The sequence below is a fragment of the Lytechinus variegatus genome, chromosome 2, assembly GCF_018143015.1.
Source record: "Lytechinus variegatus isolate NC3 chromosome 2, Lvar_3.0, whole genome shotgun sequence".
NCBI lineage: Eukaryota > Metazoa > Echinodermata > Echinoidea > Temnopleuroida > Toxopneustidae > Lytechinus > Lytechinus variegatus.
Genome location: NC_054741.1, coordinates 46,404,022 through 46,422,746, shown reverse-complemented (window position 1 = coordinate 46,422,746; position 18,725 = coordinate 46,404,022). Strand labels below are relative to the sequence as shown.

The 18,725-nt window shown below is 35.0% G+C and overlaps 1 protein-coding gene across 1 annotated transcript in view; it reads right to left on the bottom strand.

The window, feature by feature from the left end:
* Positions 1-1,996: 1,996 nt before the first annotated feature.
* Positions 1,997-18,725, bottom strand: part of LOC121408163 (TNF receptor-associated factor 4-like) — a 50,431-nt gene continuing 33,702 nt past the window's right edge. The window contains exons 4-7 of the mRNA XM_041599511.1: positions 5,471-5,629; positions 4,519-4,680; positions 3,829-3,984; positions 1,997-3,249 (exon numbers count right to left, since the gene is read on the bottom strand). Coding sequence (XP_041455445.1) covers positions 2,614-3,249; positions 3,829-3,984; positions 4,519-4,680; positions 5,471-5,629 — 1,113 coding nt within the window. The 3' untranslated portion in view covers positions 1,997-2,613. The remainder of the gene's footprint in view (positions 3,250-3,828; positions 3,985-4,518; positions 4,681-5,470; positions 5,630-18,725) is intronic.

The following is an 18,725-nucleotide window of genomic DNA, read 5'->3' as shown; positions in this document are numbered from 1 at the left end:
TGGAAAATTTCTTTTATGAAGAGACCCTTTACATAACTATTTTACATAACAGCCAGCCATCTGACTTGAACTATAATGAATGATTTTACTTGTATTACCATGAAAGAGCAATCGCTTGTAAATCAATTTGGGTCAAAAGATCAGTCACAGCGTACTGCAATCGATTGCAAATTTATGATTGATTGCTGGTTTGCTTCTTGAATCAGTAAGAGTCAATTGAATAGCCATCAATTGTAAAGATTTGTGATTGATATTTGCAATCGATTGAAAATGGCACCAATCATTTGTCTGATGTAAACTTCCAGTCTCAGAACTATTCACACAATCTAACAAAAACTTTGAAACAAAACTATACGATTTTACAAAATTATTGCACTAAATCAATATTAATGTACAACTTCTACTAAGGCCCTTACATGAAGTTATTAACATATAGAATCAGGAAATATTAGTACTGGTTGTAATAAACTATCACTTTGTATTTTTTTTGTACTGAGAGAAAGGCTAAAAAAAAAAATCATCATCTAAAAAGGAGCACATCAGACCTGTTCTGAAAATTCACCTGACATGTGTATTTCACAATTTTATAACGATGCAGTCTTGTAATATAATTGGAATTGTACTGGGAGGATAGATATCTTGTGGAAAACAAACACCATAACAAACTTTTTTTAAAAGGACAAGTTCTTAATTGTTTTCAGATTCACTTAGAATGCACAAACAATCATACACAAATTATCAATGTAAATATTCTTTTCGCGACAGAAAATGATACAGTTTACATTGATAGTAGGCTGAGGTGAGGGAGGGCAAGTGGGAAATACATAATTTAGGCATATAAATTATAGAAAAGAAAATTTACTTTTAAAATTTTATCTCAATAAGTGATAGAGAAACATGGTGTATGGAATAAGGAATGTTATAGGAGCAAGGTTAATGACTAATCTCACATAAGGCACATAAATAGACACAAATAGATAGAGAGGAAAATAAATATGGAACTTGAATCATTAAACTGTTCAAAGGTAAAATAAATATGTTACTGTAAGCAATTAGGAACCTCAACAAGAGAGCATGTTCTCATGGGATTAAGCAGAAATTTAAAGTTTACTGGATTTACATTATGCAATTGGGTATAGAATACTCTAACTTGCAATGATATATACAATTTTTAAAATCACGGGCTTGCAATGGAATGAAAAAAAAGCCAGTATGTCAGTTTGAAGAGACCTTAACTAAACTGGAAGAGGTAATCTTGGAGTTTATTGCTTAGTTGTCATTGTGATTTATCTGGTCTTGAAGAATATAGGCCTGTTTTCTCAACTCTGGTCTTACTTAGTTCATGGTTCGGTACCGGTAAACAACAACAATTTAGTTGTTGAATTTGAGTTCAAAATGTAGAAAAAATATTACTTTTGCATTCAAAGAGAGGTCAGATTTAGAGTGGGAATCTGAGGTAGTTTGAATGGAGTTGTTTGATTCATTCCTGTAACCTTAACCACAAATTTTCTGGTCCATTGATTTAAACAAAAAAATTCGAAAGAGATATTATAAAAGTGAATACTTTCAGACTGAGCGTTATATACACTTTCACTAAGTAAAAAATTTGCACATGTAAAAATGGTTAACTTAATCAATCCACTGTATGTTTTGGTCACAAATTTTAAAAGACAAAGACAATAGGATGGGTACTCAAAAATATATTCAAGTTATAAAATTGAAGTGAAATACTTGAGGAGAAGCTTCGTGGGTCCATATTTTACTAAAAATTTACAACTAAAATTCATATGGCTAAATACAAGAAAATGATTCGTCATATATTTCACCATACAGTCTTTAAAGTGAAAAAGTTGTATTAAATTCATTTTTTTTCACTCATCATTGTAACCACAAGGCCTTGTATTAGCCGACAGTTGACCGACTATTCACAAATATTACACATATTTGACATCCTTTAAAAGTGAGGGTGACACATATTTGACATCCTTTATTTGACATCCTTTAAAAGTGAGGGTGATCTCTACTGACAATGTACCATTACATTAGCGAAGGCAGAGTAAAATCGATATTATTTTAACTTGATTAGAATATCCAAAGTATGGATGTATACTTCTATAAACAGAATTCATATGCCCTTGTACATGCAGTGCACAATTACTTTTGATGAAGAGTTAAGAAAAATAAAAAGTGCTTTAGTTTAGACAATGTAGCGATACATTATCAAGTCGAAAAAGCGTGTGTGAGGGTCATTTCATCAAAACAGTACAAACCAATTGTGTACACATATTCTGTAATGAATGATGGGGGTAGTGCCAGGGTATCTTGATTAAAAAAGGGTCATTCTTGCACCTAGAATGAACTTTAAAATGGCAGTTCTGAATCAGTGTCTTGATACAAAATCATTGGAGAAATGGAATATCTGGGCACATCCTCAGATTCATAAATCAGTATTATTCATTCAATCTAGTACTGGAGAGTAGCTATCAGTACTGCAGTCGCATTCAAACCTATAAATCTGAAGACTTTGGCTAGTGTTTGACCACTTCTACTAAAGACTGGAAGCAAAAAGGATTATTATTTGCATACAAGTTCACAGCAGAGGTGTGACCAATGCTACGATGATTGGGAGTCATTCTTGATTTTGATGGAGCTAGAGCAGTCTACACGCACCCTAAGAAACATGACATCATCCTTTACATAGTCCCTCGTCCTCAGGAAGTTGTGTGAGACGAAGGTCGGGTAGCCGTACCCTAGGACATGGACATCCTTGCTGGGTCTCTGGAAGTTCTTCCACGTTGGATCAGGCGTGAAGGATTCCTTGATGTGCATTCGTTTGTTTGGATCCTCGTTCTGGTCCAGCAGCGTAAAGGAGATCGGGAAGGTGAACGGCCACCGGAGCAACGAGTCAAAGTCCCCGTGGGTCACACGGATGTATACTGAAACATGCTCCCCCTCGCCAGAGCCGTTGCCATTTGGGAAGATGGACACTTGGAGTTTGTAGCCGTAGCGGCCAGTGAAGAATGGAGGACTGACCAACTCGACCTCATCCTCGCTCTTGGCTCTGGAGAACTTATCGGCGTAGTCGGTGATGCGCCACAGGAGTTGGCCATCCGTGTTGAGGGACATGGTATCTAGTTGTGCTTGGAGGTGTTCTATGGTCTTTTGCTGGCTGCTGACTACGCTACATACCAAGTTTAGGTGAGACTTCATGCTTTCATCCAGGTGCCTTTCTAAACTCATCCTGGGACCCTGGAATGAAGAAACAAATTCATAACATCTGTGACTACGACCAGAAAACTTTTCTCTATTACCTCATTGTGTGAAAGCCCTGGTATATGAATAAGATCATCTCTCAAACCTGTGGTTGTTATTTTCTTCTCCAAACAGACCTAATCTGACCTGTAATTTCCCCATATTAAGAAAACTTTGTGGAAAAGCTCCTCTAGACACTGTGATATTGCCCTGTCTGAATATGGTATCAGTATCATTATCGAAGCTTCCACCTGAGCCCTGTACCATAAAATAGACATGAAGTTATGTTTATGTTTAGACATGAAGTTATGTTTCAATTGCACCTCTCTCTCTTTGGAAGTTTCACATAAATAGAAAAATGAAACTTCTAAAAACATAGCTGCAACTATTGAGCAGTTGTTAATTCTGAGAGTATTGTATTTGTACTGTCTATTCTAAGATTTTTACATATTTCTGCTAATTTCAAGATGATCATGTTGTAAAATGTGAGAAATTATGCAGTTTTAAAATTCATTCTACTTTACTGCCTGGAACTGCTACTTCAGTGCTTATTTCTTCTTCTACATCCTAGCTCACCCTGTGTTTGCAGCCATGTTGTTTGAATGGACAGCAGGTTAGAGCCGATGGACAGGATTCTAAGAGATGTTTCTCCATCTCCTCTCTTGGTATCTTACTAGGCTCGCATCGGTTAGGACAGGTTACAGGGTAACGAGGACATTGGTGGAGGTGGTTCTAAATAGATGGAAATTAAGTAAGAAATGGAAGTTATTGATTTGCTTTGAGCCACTTTGGGCAAAAGTTGCATCATTATCATCACCATAAAAAACATCATCATCATCACCACCATCACCATCATCACCATCGCCATTATCATCATCACCATTATGATCATAATTATCATCATCACCATCATCATCACCATCATCATCATCACCATTATGATCATAATCATCAACATCACCATCATCGTCCTCATCATCATCATCCTCATCACCACCACCATTACCATCATCTTTATCATCATCATCATCAACATCACCAACTATGACCATTATCACTACCATCACCATCATCACCATAAACACAATTGTTATAGTAATCATTCTCATCCCAACTGCATTCTCCAATTATCAACTATGACCATTACACTACCACTGACATCATCATCCCTATTCTTGACACTATCAGCTCTAACCATCACTACCACCACCACCACCACTAACCTTACAAACTCACTACACTCTTCATCACCCATTCTCCATTTACCTGCAGTGTTTCATAGACGAATTCCTTGTGGCAGTATTTGCATGGAATAGATCGTTTTGCGCATTCGTTTAGCATGTGATGATTAATGAAGCGCCTCTGCAGCTGAGCCCCGCACTTGTTTTCACAGAACACCACCTCTAGCTGACATTTGCCTAGATGAGCCTGCATGCAACAAGATCACAGGGAGATTAAAGTACAAGAGTGAGACTGATGAATATCTATAAACTGATTTATTTTTTATCATGATTTTCAAAAAAATATATACATCTAGAATAGATTAATAAGAATAAAATCTTGTGGCATTGGGTTGCCTGAGGAAACACCCACATTTAACAGGCAGAAAAACACTTTTTCTCTTGGTTTGAACCATAAAATGGTCCCAGGTTTGCATTACGTTACATTGATGGTATATTTTTCTAGCTACATGTATGTACAACTATACCAGAGAAGAGTCTCTATGTGTTCACTGGGAACATGTGGTTTACCAAATATGTCATCCATGGGAAAAATAAAATATCAAAGAAAATAATTGCACAAAAGTGAAAGTCTTTTTCTCAATGTAATCATCAAATTTACAATGGCCCTTCATAATGGAAGGTTTCTGAGTAGAATTTTCAATACATTTGTATAATTTTAAAAAACAATTTTCTCTAATACCTCTACAGTCTAGATTCTGAATTATTTCATTTTCATTCTCTCCATCATAAAGTGATCTCCCCACCTGGTGCAGCCCATAGACAGCATTATCACCAAATCACTGCCCCCTCCCTCACTGAATGGATGCTGAAGTTTGATTCATATGATAATGTGATTGTAACAGGCTCCTAATACCATACGATTCTCAGGCTACTCCCATCAAGAGCTGAAGGCTATATCAACCATAGCTTAACTAAAAATGCTGCATTCCCAAATTACAAATCAAACTTCCATATCAAAAGTATTAAAGTCTTACATCTATCTTGCTTCCAGTGAACTCTGATCCACAGTATTCACATGTCTCCGTCCTGCGAGGGCAATCGTACTGTAAATGATCCTTGATATGATTCCGGGCTACCATAGCGCTACACTCCTTACAGGCGACCATGTTGTATTGACAAGACTCAAGATGGGCCTGAAAAACAAAGGGAGAGAGAGACAGAAAAGATAGGATATATTATTATTTTATGTCCATATCTTACAAAAATGTTTTGACAAATTATATAATTTTACATTGGTAAATTATTTGTGAAGAAATGAAATGGAGAGTCAAATCGGATTCAATGCCCTATCTCTGCAATGTTATTATTTTTAAGGCCCTTCTAACACTTATGTGGTTCAGTTATTGTACAATAGAAAGATACAAATGAAGACTGCATCCTATTAAAGCTCCTTTTATTCCAGGATCGAGAGTGATTTTAATTATAACCCCCTTAAAAAAAACAAGGGGATCCGACTTATTTCCATTAGACATCATAATTATTACTTTCTAACATTGCAATCTAATGAAGATATTGACATATTGACTTCATCAAACTCCATTAAACTTCTCATACAAATTTCACGTGAGCAGTATAACATAAAAGCTAGATTCATTGATCAGATATTGTATTCTTCTATATATGGAAGTAGAAAAAAGCAATATCAATTTTCAAAATTGATATAGTTTTTTGTTTAAAGAATCTAGATTGCGGGTGTCAAAGCATAACAAGCTCGTGGGTGTTTAGTACCCTCATAACTCTAGTGTCTCCTTCTACTCCTCAGTTGTCTTTGCCCTAACAGAGATTTCATTTGAGATATAAACCTTCAAACTCTTGCCCTTCTCTCCTCTCTTACATTGTTTTTCATTTTCTTTCTTCCTTCCTTACTTCATTCCTTTTCATCATTTTTTTCTCCTCTCCCTCCATTTCTCCCTCATTCATAATTTGTCCTCTAACTTCTTCATGCTATTCTATTTCCTGTAATTTCTTGCCTTTCTTTCCATTGTTCATTCGCTTACTCACTTCTCTCCCCTTGCTCTCTCTCTCACTCTCACACTCTCTCAATCTCACTCTCATTTGCCATTTTCATACTATCCATTACTTGTCACCCAAATGTCAACATGAGTCCCACCCTCTGCACCTTGTGGGGTTTTAGCGCCATATCAGCTGTAGTTCTATTGTGTCAGTGTTTGACAGCCATTGTAGACTAGGTGTGAAATCAAATCCTACTTTATTGATTGAACCCTTTAAAGAGGTGCAGAGTCATTTCCAATGCTAAAATGGAAAAAGGGTTATTTGGCATTTGCTTGAAAAAACCAAATAGCAGAGAATTGATTGGCATTTTTGCTCTTGAATGTAGATCACTATTGCGTGTGACACTGTTCTTTAAGATAGGGTGCAGGTGATGCTTTTAAAACCTGAAAGGCATGTCCACTCCACCATCAAGTTAAATAAAAATAAATAGAAAATTGTAGAGTCATTCTAACTGAACTGAACTGGAGAGCCAAAAATGTCCAAAATGTGTAATCAAGAATATGTAGATCTATGCAAATTGCTCTCAAGAAAATAATACAAGAATCATTAGATTGATCGATCAGCATGCAAGGGGAGTATGAAGTGAACATGACAAAATTATGAGAGAAATGGTTTTCCAGTGTGACAGTTTTAAATCAGGTAAATTTCTTATTATCACACAGGAGCAGGAAAATGTTTCATAAATCTGTTCATAAGTAACAAGCTACTTTACATACGACTGGTGATCCCTTTTTTTGGTAAATGATATACACCAAATTTTCATTAGTCTTGATTAAGCGCTTGTGAAAGGATCACCAGACGTTCATAAAATCGCTTGTAACTTAAAAACAGCTTTATGAAACATCTCCCTGATGAAATCATAAGCAGGTGGTCATTTCTAAGAGCAAGGCCACATGACAAATACTGTATACAGGCCTATGCATATTTTATCTCATCAATGAACTTTTAGAGGATTAAACCATCCTTGATTAGTGATAGATGTTGATGACCAGCTTTCCCCCCCCCCCATTACCAATCACTCATCGCCAGGAGTAGATCAGATGCTTGTGTTTATTGATTGGATACCAACATGCCGATTACAAAGTAAGGGCTGCTAATTATCTCTGTCCGTCATAAATGCTTTGGTATTCTCCTTAGCAACCAACGAACTTGGAGAAAATTTCTGGAAAGGAGTGGAGTTTTGGTAAAGTTAATTCATTCTGGGCAAAAAACAAAACAAGTTGAAATTAGATAATCTAAATGTTCAGTTAAAGTTGAATCTGACTTTTCTTTTTCTATAATCTCACCCGTTATAGAAATTTCTTAGTTATCTGTTTATTTTCATCTCTTCAAATATACATCTTTTCTTGCTCCTACTTGCGTTCTCTACATTCAATTCCTCAAGGGTTGCATTGCAAGCTAAATATAGGAATAAAATAAATCTTCAATATTTGTTTTCATTCATTAAAAATTTGCAATGGTTGCTTGTTTGTGCATCACAACGAAATGCATTAAATAATTATGTTAATGTTATATCACATCTGATTACAAAAGTGCAATCTATAGTTCTTTTGCAACATCTGCAAGAGTGGGGGTTTCATTCCGATTCCAGTGATCTGGGTTCGATTCCCACTTGGTGTGCTAGTGCCCTTTGGTAAGGCATTAATCCTAATTACCAGGTCCCTCGGAGAGGACCTTAAGCCATCGGTCCTTTGGTTGCTTGCTTACAAGCATTCATGCTTTCTTAGCAATCAGGTAAAAAAAATCATCACCATTTACCATTTACCAAGTGCCTGTTTTTCTTCACCTTCTATTTCTTCTTCTCTCTCATTTTCTTCTCTCTTCTTTTTGTTTCTGTCTTTCCTTCTTGCTTCCTCACTCCTCTCCTGCCTCTCTCCCCATTTTTTCCCTTCGCACAAAAATCCACGTCTCCTTTACAACAAAGAACACTGTATTTCTCTTGATGCATCATTTCAGCATCCTCTTCTAAATCTCTACCCCATCCTACATCACTTTCTTCCCTGTCTAAACCCTTCACAGAGAAGGCAAACAAGACGATGATGTCAGAGACTCCCATTGCTTCAGGAGAAGTGTGACAGGTATATTTGCATAGATGAAGGTTGGAGCCCCCTGAGTGTTTCATGTTCAAGCAGTCAATAGAATTCAAAGTCTGGTAAACATTTCTACACACCCTACTCCATTTAAGAAAATGTCAAGATGCAAACAAAAAAATATTTCAGGTATTCAAACTGTATTGCTCCCTGTGAATATCTTTTAAGGTTTTTTTTATTTAATTTTCAGTGTGATGTTTATAGTAGAAGTTTAGAGAGAATGATTTCATGATAGAACGAAAGAAACAGAAATGATAGAGAAAAAGGGGGAGGGGTGTGGGAGGGGAAAGCAGCTCTTGCCTCACAGGCTTTACAGGGACTTGTAAAGTCAAAGGGGAAATTGCATGGTAGATTACAGTATAAAATGCAATCGAAGGTAGTATTGGAAAGTCTTGACAAATATGAATAAAACTATGACTGTGCATGATAAAAGTCTTCCAATTATATTGGAAACCATACTAGATCATGGTCAACAGGAATATTGACCTTGAGTGTCATTCACTTAGTATTGAGCCCTTCTCTAATCCCACCATTAAACCTATACCCTTTTCATAAACCTATCCTCCAATTAGCCGCCTAAGAGTAATGCGGATAATTCAATAAAAATTGCGTTCATAAACTCCGAAAATAAGCCGCATTATTTTTACGAGCGCCCGTCCTGAAAAAGGGGGATAATCGCCATGACAACTGGACACGCCCCCTCCGATGCGGTTGTGTTGGAAAAGGGTGACCTTGTGACCGCACCATGGCAATTATCCGCATAATTTGGAAATGCGTTCATAAACTCAAAATCTTGTCCCGATGCTGCTATTATGCGGATAATAGCAGCATCAGAGTAATGCGGATAACTCTTGTCCTCCTCCAATTTTACGACCAAATTATGCTGCTATTAGCCGCCTAATTCATTTTAATTGGGTTTATGAAAGGGGTACTACTCAAAGACGGATGATACCAAAACATCCCACAGGTCAATGGCATTCATACAACTTCTTCCACAAAGTTCAAATTATAAATCTGCTTAAAATACCACAACAAACTCACTCATCACACAATGAGGAACAACAAATTTATATCAGAATGAAAACAAAAATATAACCTCAAAAGGCAGCTGCATTCTATGCACTAATGAATATTATCTGTTGTTAATTTCAGCTCTATTAAAAAGAAAAGCCAGATTTTAGCATTTCCATATGCTTCAATGTTAACCCCTGCCTTTGATTCAATTGCAATAACGAGCTGAAAACCACATAAACTGATTCTTTATTTTAGTATACATGGACATACATGGTCATATCTCCACCTGGAGCAGCGTGTGTCACTGCTATGCCAGTCTTTTCAAAGGATTTTTGGTCAAATGAACAAATGATGTTTGGTTGGATGAGCTTGTCCAGTTTGTACAGGAATGTAATTAGATTGATGAGAACACTTGACTGCACGCTTTATGATGTGTGGGACTGGAAGCTTTGTTAATAACACTTTAATAATATGCAGAGCTGTACTAAAATTTTTCAGTTAAAACTGCATCCTTTACAGTCAAGGATTGCCTTTCCATTGCTTTCTTTAAGTGGGCATATTTCTTACATGAAGAGTAGGCATCATTTCTCAAATGAAGTTCTCTATTATTTGTAACATTCAACACTCTTTATCAATGTTGAAATTATTTTATAGCAAATACTTATTTTCATTATGTTAACATTCATATTAATGTATAATTGGTAAAATGGAAAGATGCAGCAAAGAGAAAGTGAGTCTTTAATCAAAATTTGAAGGAAAAAAATCTTACCAGAGAGGAAATTTATAGATTTTATTGAAAAACAACTGGAATTGTCTTTTTCAAAATAGAATCCATTAATTTTTACTACGATATTTCGATAGAATCCATGAGATTCCCATCTGATATTGGAGATCGTGATTTGGATTTGATAAAAAAATGATAGATAAATAAAAATAAACTTGCATTTATAATCTAATCACTGCCATAATAAACAAATCCATCTCAACCAAATGTTAACTGCAGGGGGAAATCTGTAATTTACCCTTTCCCATGCATGCCAAATTATACTTTCTGTTGAACCAGAGTAGCATTTATGGGGGCTCTTATGCACAAGTTTTTTTACGTTTTAGGGGTGAATAATCTTCCCCTGCACTATACTTACAGTATGTTTTACCCTTGTTCACACAATTGTAAATACTGGCTCGTCAATCATGAAATTATGCTGAGATCTTAGAATCCATTTCCCATCATTCCTAAGTTTGAACTTGGAGTTGAACGATATTTCACCACAAAAGTATTTTGGTGATTTTCTTGCCTTTGAAGCCTGGATGGCGCAGACAGCAAAAAATCGATGAATACTAATTCTATTTTCTTTTCTCATAAAATTTCTGGTTCATCCTGCCGCATTTTACAGAGTATAACCACAACTGATAATGTCATTCATGGACAATCATTCAGGCAGAAATGGCCAGAGGTGAAGGGGATGGGATGAAAAGAAAGAACTTTTGATGATGAGCACCGATAAAGGGGATTACAAACTCTATTCAACTATTCAAATTGTTATCATTCTTGAGCAGCTGTCAGCATGCAGACACTATGAATTAAAAAACGGTGTGGAAATAGAACTTCTCCTGCCCAATTGTGTACAATGACAATGGCATTGAAGTTAGTTTAAATGGACAGTTTTGTGATTAAAAACGAACAAATACTAATAGTATTACAAAACTCAGATTTTACAACTACTTCTCTTTACAATGTATAGAACTGCATTCATTTATATCACTTATTCCATTTTGTAATATCTTCTTTCTTCTTTCCCCCCATCCCTTGTGAATATCATTGATCAATGTCATAGACACTTTTAAAGGCTTTAATCACTTGTACTAAATGTAAATAACACACAATATATTTTTTTAAATCTAATTAATGATTAATATCAGAAAGAATGGTAAACATATACTGTGAAACAATATTGTCTCCTTCACCTAAACATGATCCTACTAGTAGATCCAGGCAGGATTTAAATGCTTCCCTGTGATCTTCATTTCTTTCACTTTACAATATCTTCTTCATGATCCTTAGTACAATAAACAATGCTGATGAAATCTAAGATATCTGTGTTTCTTGCATGGCCTAATATATTGCGCTTTCATGATTAGACTTTGGCGATAGACGTCTGACTCAAATTCATAAAGAAAGCAAATCTCATAATCACTGCAGGGAGCTAAGAAAAAAGCAGAGATTGAAGAATTCAATTTGGAACCTTCTGATTTCGTATAAGTAACATCTGATGAACCAAATGGGCACTTGCTCATGTACTGCGTTAGCGGCAACATATCGAGGGGGGTTCAAATCCCCCTTGTACACATTTTTAAAATCTTCATCTTGCTGTCAAATTATTTGTATGGGAAAATGCTCCTCTGCGTGTCACTAACCTCCTGTGATACTTTGTGTCAAAAGTGTCAGGAAATTCACAGGATTTACTGAGCTAATGCTTCATATTCTTCATTCCTCAATACATACAAAAAGGCTGATTTTACAAATGGCTGCACATACAAATCGATATACAATAGCAATTTACAATCAATAAACTTTCATGAATGAGCTGTCAGTTTGCTTAAGTTTTGTCATTTGATTCTGATTGCTCATTTTAGCTTAGTAAATCCCTCTATTTCAAATCAATTGTGAAATACCATGAAGAGTTAAGTGCCTACCAGCAAAGAGAAATTCATGTGCTTATATTCTTTTCTTTTTTATTAAGAAAGCTAATTGCTTTATAGATTTAATACTCTAGCACTTATTGATGAAGACGTTTGTGAATTGAATCAGTCTGACTGCAACTCATCTATGAATTGAAAGCTAAATTCTTTTATTGAAACTGTTTCAGCAAGTAATCAATTGATATATCTTTCATTAGTTGGATAAGAACTCAATTGTGTACCTAATCTTCAAACATTTAAAGAATCATTTGTTACAATGTTGATGCAAGGGCACGCTATAGACCTCTTAAACACAACAATACAACCTATTAAGATTTGCCATGTACTCTGAAACCAGGGGTGGTATTCTGTAACTCTGTCATAACTTTTGTCATAAATTTTGTCATTTCTCTCCCAGATGTGACACCACTATGATTGTCACAAATCGGTATTCTGAACATTGTCTTTTCCCTGTCATATCTCTCAAAGTTCCCACCCATCTTTTCGGAAGCGAGCCAATCAAAATCATCGTTAGTTCCCAGTTGGAGCCCTTTTAGCCAATAGGAAAGCCCCGTGGCAGGTAGGGCGTATCCCCCAAACAGTTGCTGGCATCGCGCAACTCCCCGTATATGATGCGCTTAATTAAAAAGAGAGACAGGGAGCTGTGAAGAATTTTAGAGGAGAAGTATAAAAGTAAGGAAAACAGAGAAAAAAAGGGGAATAAATATGTAGGGCCTAACTAATTGTAGCATGAAAAAATAATTTTGAAAATTGTCATGGAAGATGAGTGAAACTAATACCACAATCTAATCTAAATAATATAATTGTTTGCTTGACATTCAGTCGGCAGGGTATTGGGATATTTGGTACTAAAAGATATGACAAAATTTATGACTGCTACCCCCTGTCATAACTTTTGTCATATCTTTTGCTTGTATAAAAGGATTACGCGCATTTAAAGCCGCGTATTTTTGCTGCGCGCTAAAGAGAAGAGACAAAATTTATGACAATTTTTGTGACAAAAGTTATGACATCCACCAGAATACCGATTTTGTCATATCTCTGAGATAAGATAAAATATGGAGAAAAGACAATGTTCAGAATACCGCCCCAGGCTTTTTGCTAGCTCAAGTAGTAGAGGCTTACACCAGAGAAACTTTCTGTTCTTATACTGCATTAGATTTATAAGAGTTTAAAACCATCAGGAACTGACAATGTTTAAAATGAAATATTAAGTGTCTTCCATAATTCAATGCATCCAACAACAAAAGAATGTTATATACTTCATTAAATCAGTGAATATCTACACAAGTTTTTTGTAGAAATAATTTCAGGTTTTTAATGACCTTTACAATATAAGCCTTATGTCTTTAATTTTGGGAAGCATTTTTCATTCAAGTACACTTTAATGGCTCATAAAAATGGCAACATTCATCAGATAAATATTAATCATCTAAAGATGAGTGCAGTGAACTGGAACTTCAACAGAGTAATGCCCTTTTGGCCAAAGAAGTTATTTCAGGGTAATGATACTCCAAATGGAAGGGTAAAACCTACACTAAAATATTATTGTTTACAGATGTACAAATAAATAGCTTTCATATGTACCCCTTTTTAAGTACTAGAGAGAAATGGGGATTGTGTACCTCAACTAACACCATGTTGGTTATAAAAACCAATTTAATTAATGAGGTGACAATTTGTGTCCATGTCTACAGACTTTTCAATCAACCACATAATTACCACATCTGCATTGCAAAACTGTGGTGTCAAAAATATACGCCAGTGTTCTGAGAATCACAGCATGGCTTTTACACCAGTTTCAAATTTATGGTGTTAGTTTATTACCCATTGGTACACATTCTCTTGGTCACATTAACACTATTTGGTGTGAAGTTCAAACTCAAACATGATATATGTTGTATGTTTGTATTCTGGGGTGTCATCCTCTAACCAACCAACTCTTTACACCATTTTCTTTTATTGAATGTGGTTTTTCATTCTAAAAAGAGGGCGGGGGGGGGGAGAATATCCCTTATCTCCTGAATTCTTATTTTACTAAGAAATAAAACCTTTGCAACATGGGAAAGAATTGGAGCCCAGATAGAGAAGGGGGGGGGGGGGAAGAATTGCAGGTAACTGGGGTAGTGAGCCTTTTTTCTGTGCCACTAATTGGTGAATAGGTACCAATGCGGTGATTGTTTTCATGGTGAAGTTCATGACCCCTTGTGGGCATCCCTTGTTGGCCATGAACCATGAAATGATAAAAACAGAGGTGGGGCATTTTCAGAAATGCTTGGATTTACTAGAAATGCTCTTGACCGAACTATGGCAGAATGGCGATGTCACTCTGGGTCTTTGAATTCAAGTCTTGCTTAGGATCCCTTGCCAGCCATGACCCATGAAATGATTTGTCTGATCTTTAATGTCTGGGCACGGACTGTAAAGTTGTTGCACAAAAAATTACAATTGTTACAACAATAATTAACTTTAATTCAGATTTCTTTTAAAAAAGAGAATCACAATTTGTTTCAATTACGAATGCATACATCAACACTGTGCTAATAGTTTATTTGGATTAATGGTTTCTATTTAAATTGATAATCCTCCATGGCTCAGTTTTGATTCAAAGTTCACAAAACAGTTTCTCACCTGAGAACAGAGGTTCACCTGTTCCAATGTACTTTGAGAAGAATATCCCAACAAACAGTGTAAAAAAGATTTATAATATACAGAAACAGTGACATTCATTGTCTACCAATAGTTTACAAGTATTACTGATTTTTCTTTAAGTTGTCAGTGTTTGGAAGACATCTATAAAGACAATCTAAAGCTAAACTGCAGTGTAATGTGTTATACTCTTCAAAACAAATCAGTCAAATTGACCAGTAGTCAGCTGGGTTCAACTGATATGACAATCACTGATAGTCACATTTCTGACATATATTCTAGTCAGAAATAACTCTGTTCTAGTAAAATACAACTAGAAAATAGTCAAATATGACTACAATAACCATTGCACCCAGCTGACCCAAGCCATTTTTGACTGATTTGTTTTCAGAGTGTAAGAAGTCAACCACAGAATGTTTTTTTTTTAAATAGATGTATACTGTCCTTCTTTTAACTACATGATTTATTAAATTCTATTATGTATATATGCCACTCTGTATAAGTTTGTTTCAAGCAGAATATTGGAGGACATTAAGTCCATTCACAGTATTCCAAATATACATTTATTAAGACTTCCCAGATTGAAATCAGCCCCAAACATTTCAATTACCATCTTATCTTTACAGAGAGACTTGAAACAAAAAATTCTACTCCACACAACCCTCATTTCAACTTTCAAGTTATTCCAAAGTATGTATATTCTTCACATTACCAATATTTAATTCCCATAACTCCATAAAACGAGTTTATATATAGAAAGGAAATGTATAGTGGAATGTTTGATTTGATTTGGATTGACAGATTGTGTTCCAATCATTTGTCCCCTCAGGTCAACTTATTTCAGATACTGTCATGTCTGATTTAGAAAATGGCCGATCATGTATTACTTCAATGGCTTCCCACCAAGAAAAGGGAGACAACTCATGCAATGAAGAGAGGATATAGGCATACACAAAATAAAATTCATATAAAAATGAAATTGTATCATTTCAGAGATGAATAAAATCCATAATTAATGGAAAATTAACACAAAATGTGTAAATTGGAATCTGGGGAAGTCACCACAGTGAATTAGGAGATTACTGTATATCATGTATATCAGAGAATAACCAGCAAATAATGCTCTCATTTTAATAAAATACCACAAATTATTTGCCAAATCAATAGTGGAATACCCAATGATCCCATCAGGTACCTAACCCATTAAAAATGATATCTATATATCTACCTTCAAACAAAATTCTCATTGGTTTTTTCTACTTAGTTATGTGTGAAATGTACACATCTTAAATTCACGTCCCCTGGCCCAGGGTATGGATCACATTGCATTCCTTCAAACTTTTTATCAAACAATGATCAATATTTGGCAGCCATAGGCAAAATGTTCAAAATTCAATGGTACCCAATGTACAAAGTGCCTTTGTGTATCAATATGTGCATTAACTTTGTACAAATGTGCCTAGAGCTTTTATACAAAAGGAAATATGAAACCTTGTTTCCATAATCATACATTAAATGATTTAAGAACTGAGCCTTCTTTATAAAAATATCAGACTACCACTGATAAAAGAATATAAATAGAATTAACCATAATTCAGGTTTCAATTTCTGGTTTACAATGAACTCCATTTGATATCAAACTGATAAAAACAGGATCCGCTTTATAATTATGTGGTTTCTATTTACCTTTATCCTCTAAAACTACACAAAGAAGAGTGACCATTAACAGACCTAAATTCACAAACCTTCTTCATCCACAGCATTTATTCCCTCTTTTATTTGAAAGAAACTAATTTTGTTCTTTTAAAAAGATTTAATCTGCCAATGTGAATAATCTCTTTATGTCCCTTTGATTCAATGATACTTTTGTCCAGAAAGGTACAAGTCTGTCAAAGCAAAATGGAATTTATCTCTTGTAAAAGCATTTGAGTTTACAACCTTCTTGCTCTAAATAGGATATGAAAACATGGACAAAAAGGGTACCACAGGTATGTGTGGTATCTGTCTTTCTCTTTTTCATCATGACATTTATATATTGATCAGAGAAGGTCATAAAGGGATCATGGATTCCTCATTGTCAGCAAAATATTCAAACAATTTTTGTTGGGAATGGATTTATGTCCCTTTTACAAAGTATTCATTGTTATCACAACTACTGTCTGTAATCAATATCAATTTGGAATGCAAACATCTTATGCCTTTTTATTTGATCAATGCACCATTCAAGTATTATGACAGAAGACTGATATGTTGTTATCTGCAACTATACCGTGGAAGAATTTATTGTAATGTTTGCAACAAGCATGCAATAAACAAACTCCTGTGGGAAAATATTTCAAGCTAGAACTGCGGTTTTGATGAAATTCTTTTGGATGACAAATATTGACAAACTTGTCATAGACATCTTTTGAAAGAGCCATGCATGAAGAATGGGTGAAAGTCTGAATAATTAGTGAAAATGTAAAGAGTGCAGTGGCTCATAAAAACAACAATGAATGTAAATTACTGAATGTCATAAATCCATACAAAAGAATAAACCAGTGATCCTGGAGTTTAATGGAATAAAAGTAATCACATTCCTTGTGAGTCTCACATTTTCACAAATTTTCCTGTTTGCCAAAATATAAAAACTATGGAGTTCCCACACTCCATATGATAAAATCTTTATTTTTGTATCAGATTTTACATGCATTTAAAAAAAGCTTTATTCAGCAGAAAATCACTTGATAATCTTTTAACATCATTTTCTGATCAAGCAAGTATAATGACAAAAGGCACGAAAAATTGTTACATACACCAATCTATGAATCATTTCCTATTCAAATATCTGAAAGAGGCATTGTTCTGAACATCAGAGATTTCACCTTTTCTGTAATTTTACAAGTATGTTTGAAATCAAATATCTATAAATTCTCTATACAACAGTCCATGCAAGTTCTCATAGCAATTTATTGAAAAGTCCGAAAATTAATAAGAACAGTTAGTATAAATTTATGAGGGGATTTTCAACCCATATAAATTATGTTTTTCCCCTCTTTAAATTCAATCAAGGTTTTGCTGTGTGTTGCAATAGTAAGTGATAAAATACCTAAAATAGGTCTTTGTTTAGCTGATAAACAAGAGTAAGATATTTTTCAGTTTCAAAAACACTTTGTAAGATGTATTCACAATGAAAATATGAGATCATAGCAAAAACATGATGATAAAAATCATGTGAATCATTTAGCAGAGATGAAAGAAAATGCACTGAAGCAGAGAACACGTGGAATTCCCACATATTTGCACAAATTGGTGTTTCCCATAATAACATAAATGAGGTAGAAAATCCCCACTCCAAAGTAGGCATGTTATCAATTCAGGCAATAATCAGACGATTATAGGGTAGGGAAATTAATGGACCTAGCAGCTTTTAAGGAAGAAGAAATGCAGTATTCTGTAGGGTAAAATGTCCGCTTTTCATTAGATTGTGGATAAAAATAGACTAAGGACCATTTCACAACGAATAATGACAAAATGCTGTCGCACCTCCCATTCAGTTTCAAAAAACATGTTTTGGGTTAAAATGCCCTATTCATGATTTTAGTCATTGACACAATCTGCTTACAAAATTTAATCTGGGAATCTGATGCATGGAACTTGGTTATCTTTGGTGCATCTATGAAGCTTTTTTAATCATTTCTGAAACATTTTCCCATTACATGGACTTGGTCCTGGCCTCCTGGGAAATTGTTTCATAAAACATGACAAAAGATACATGACTTTG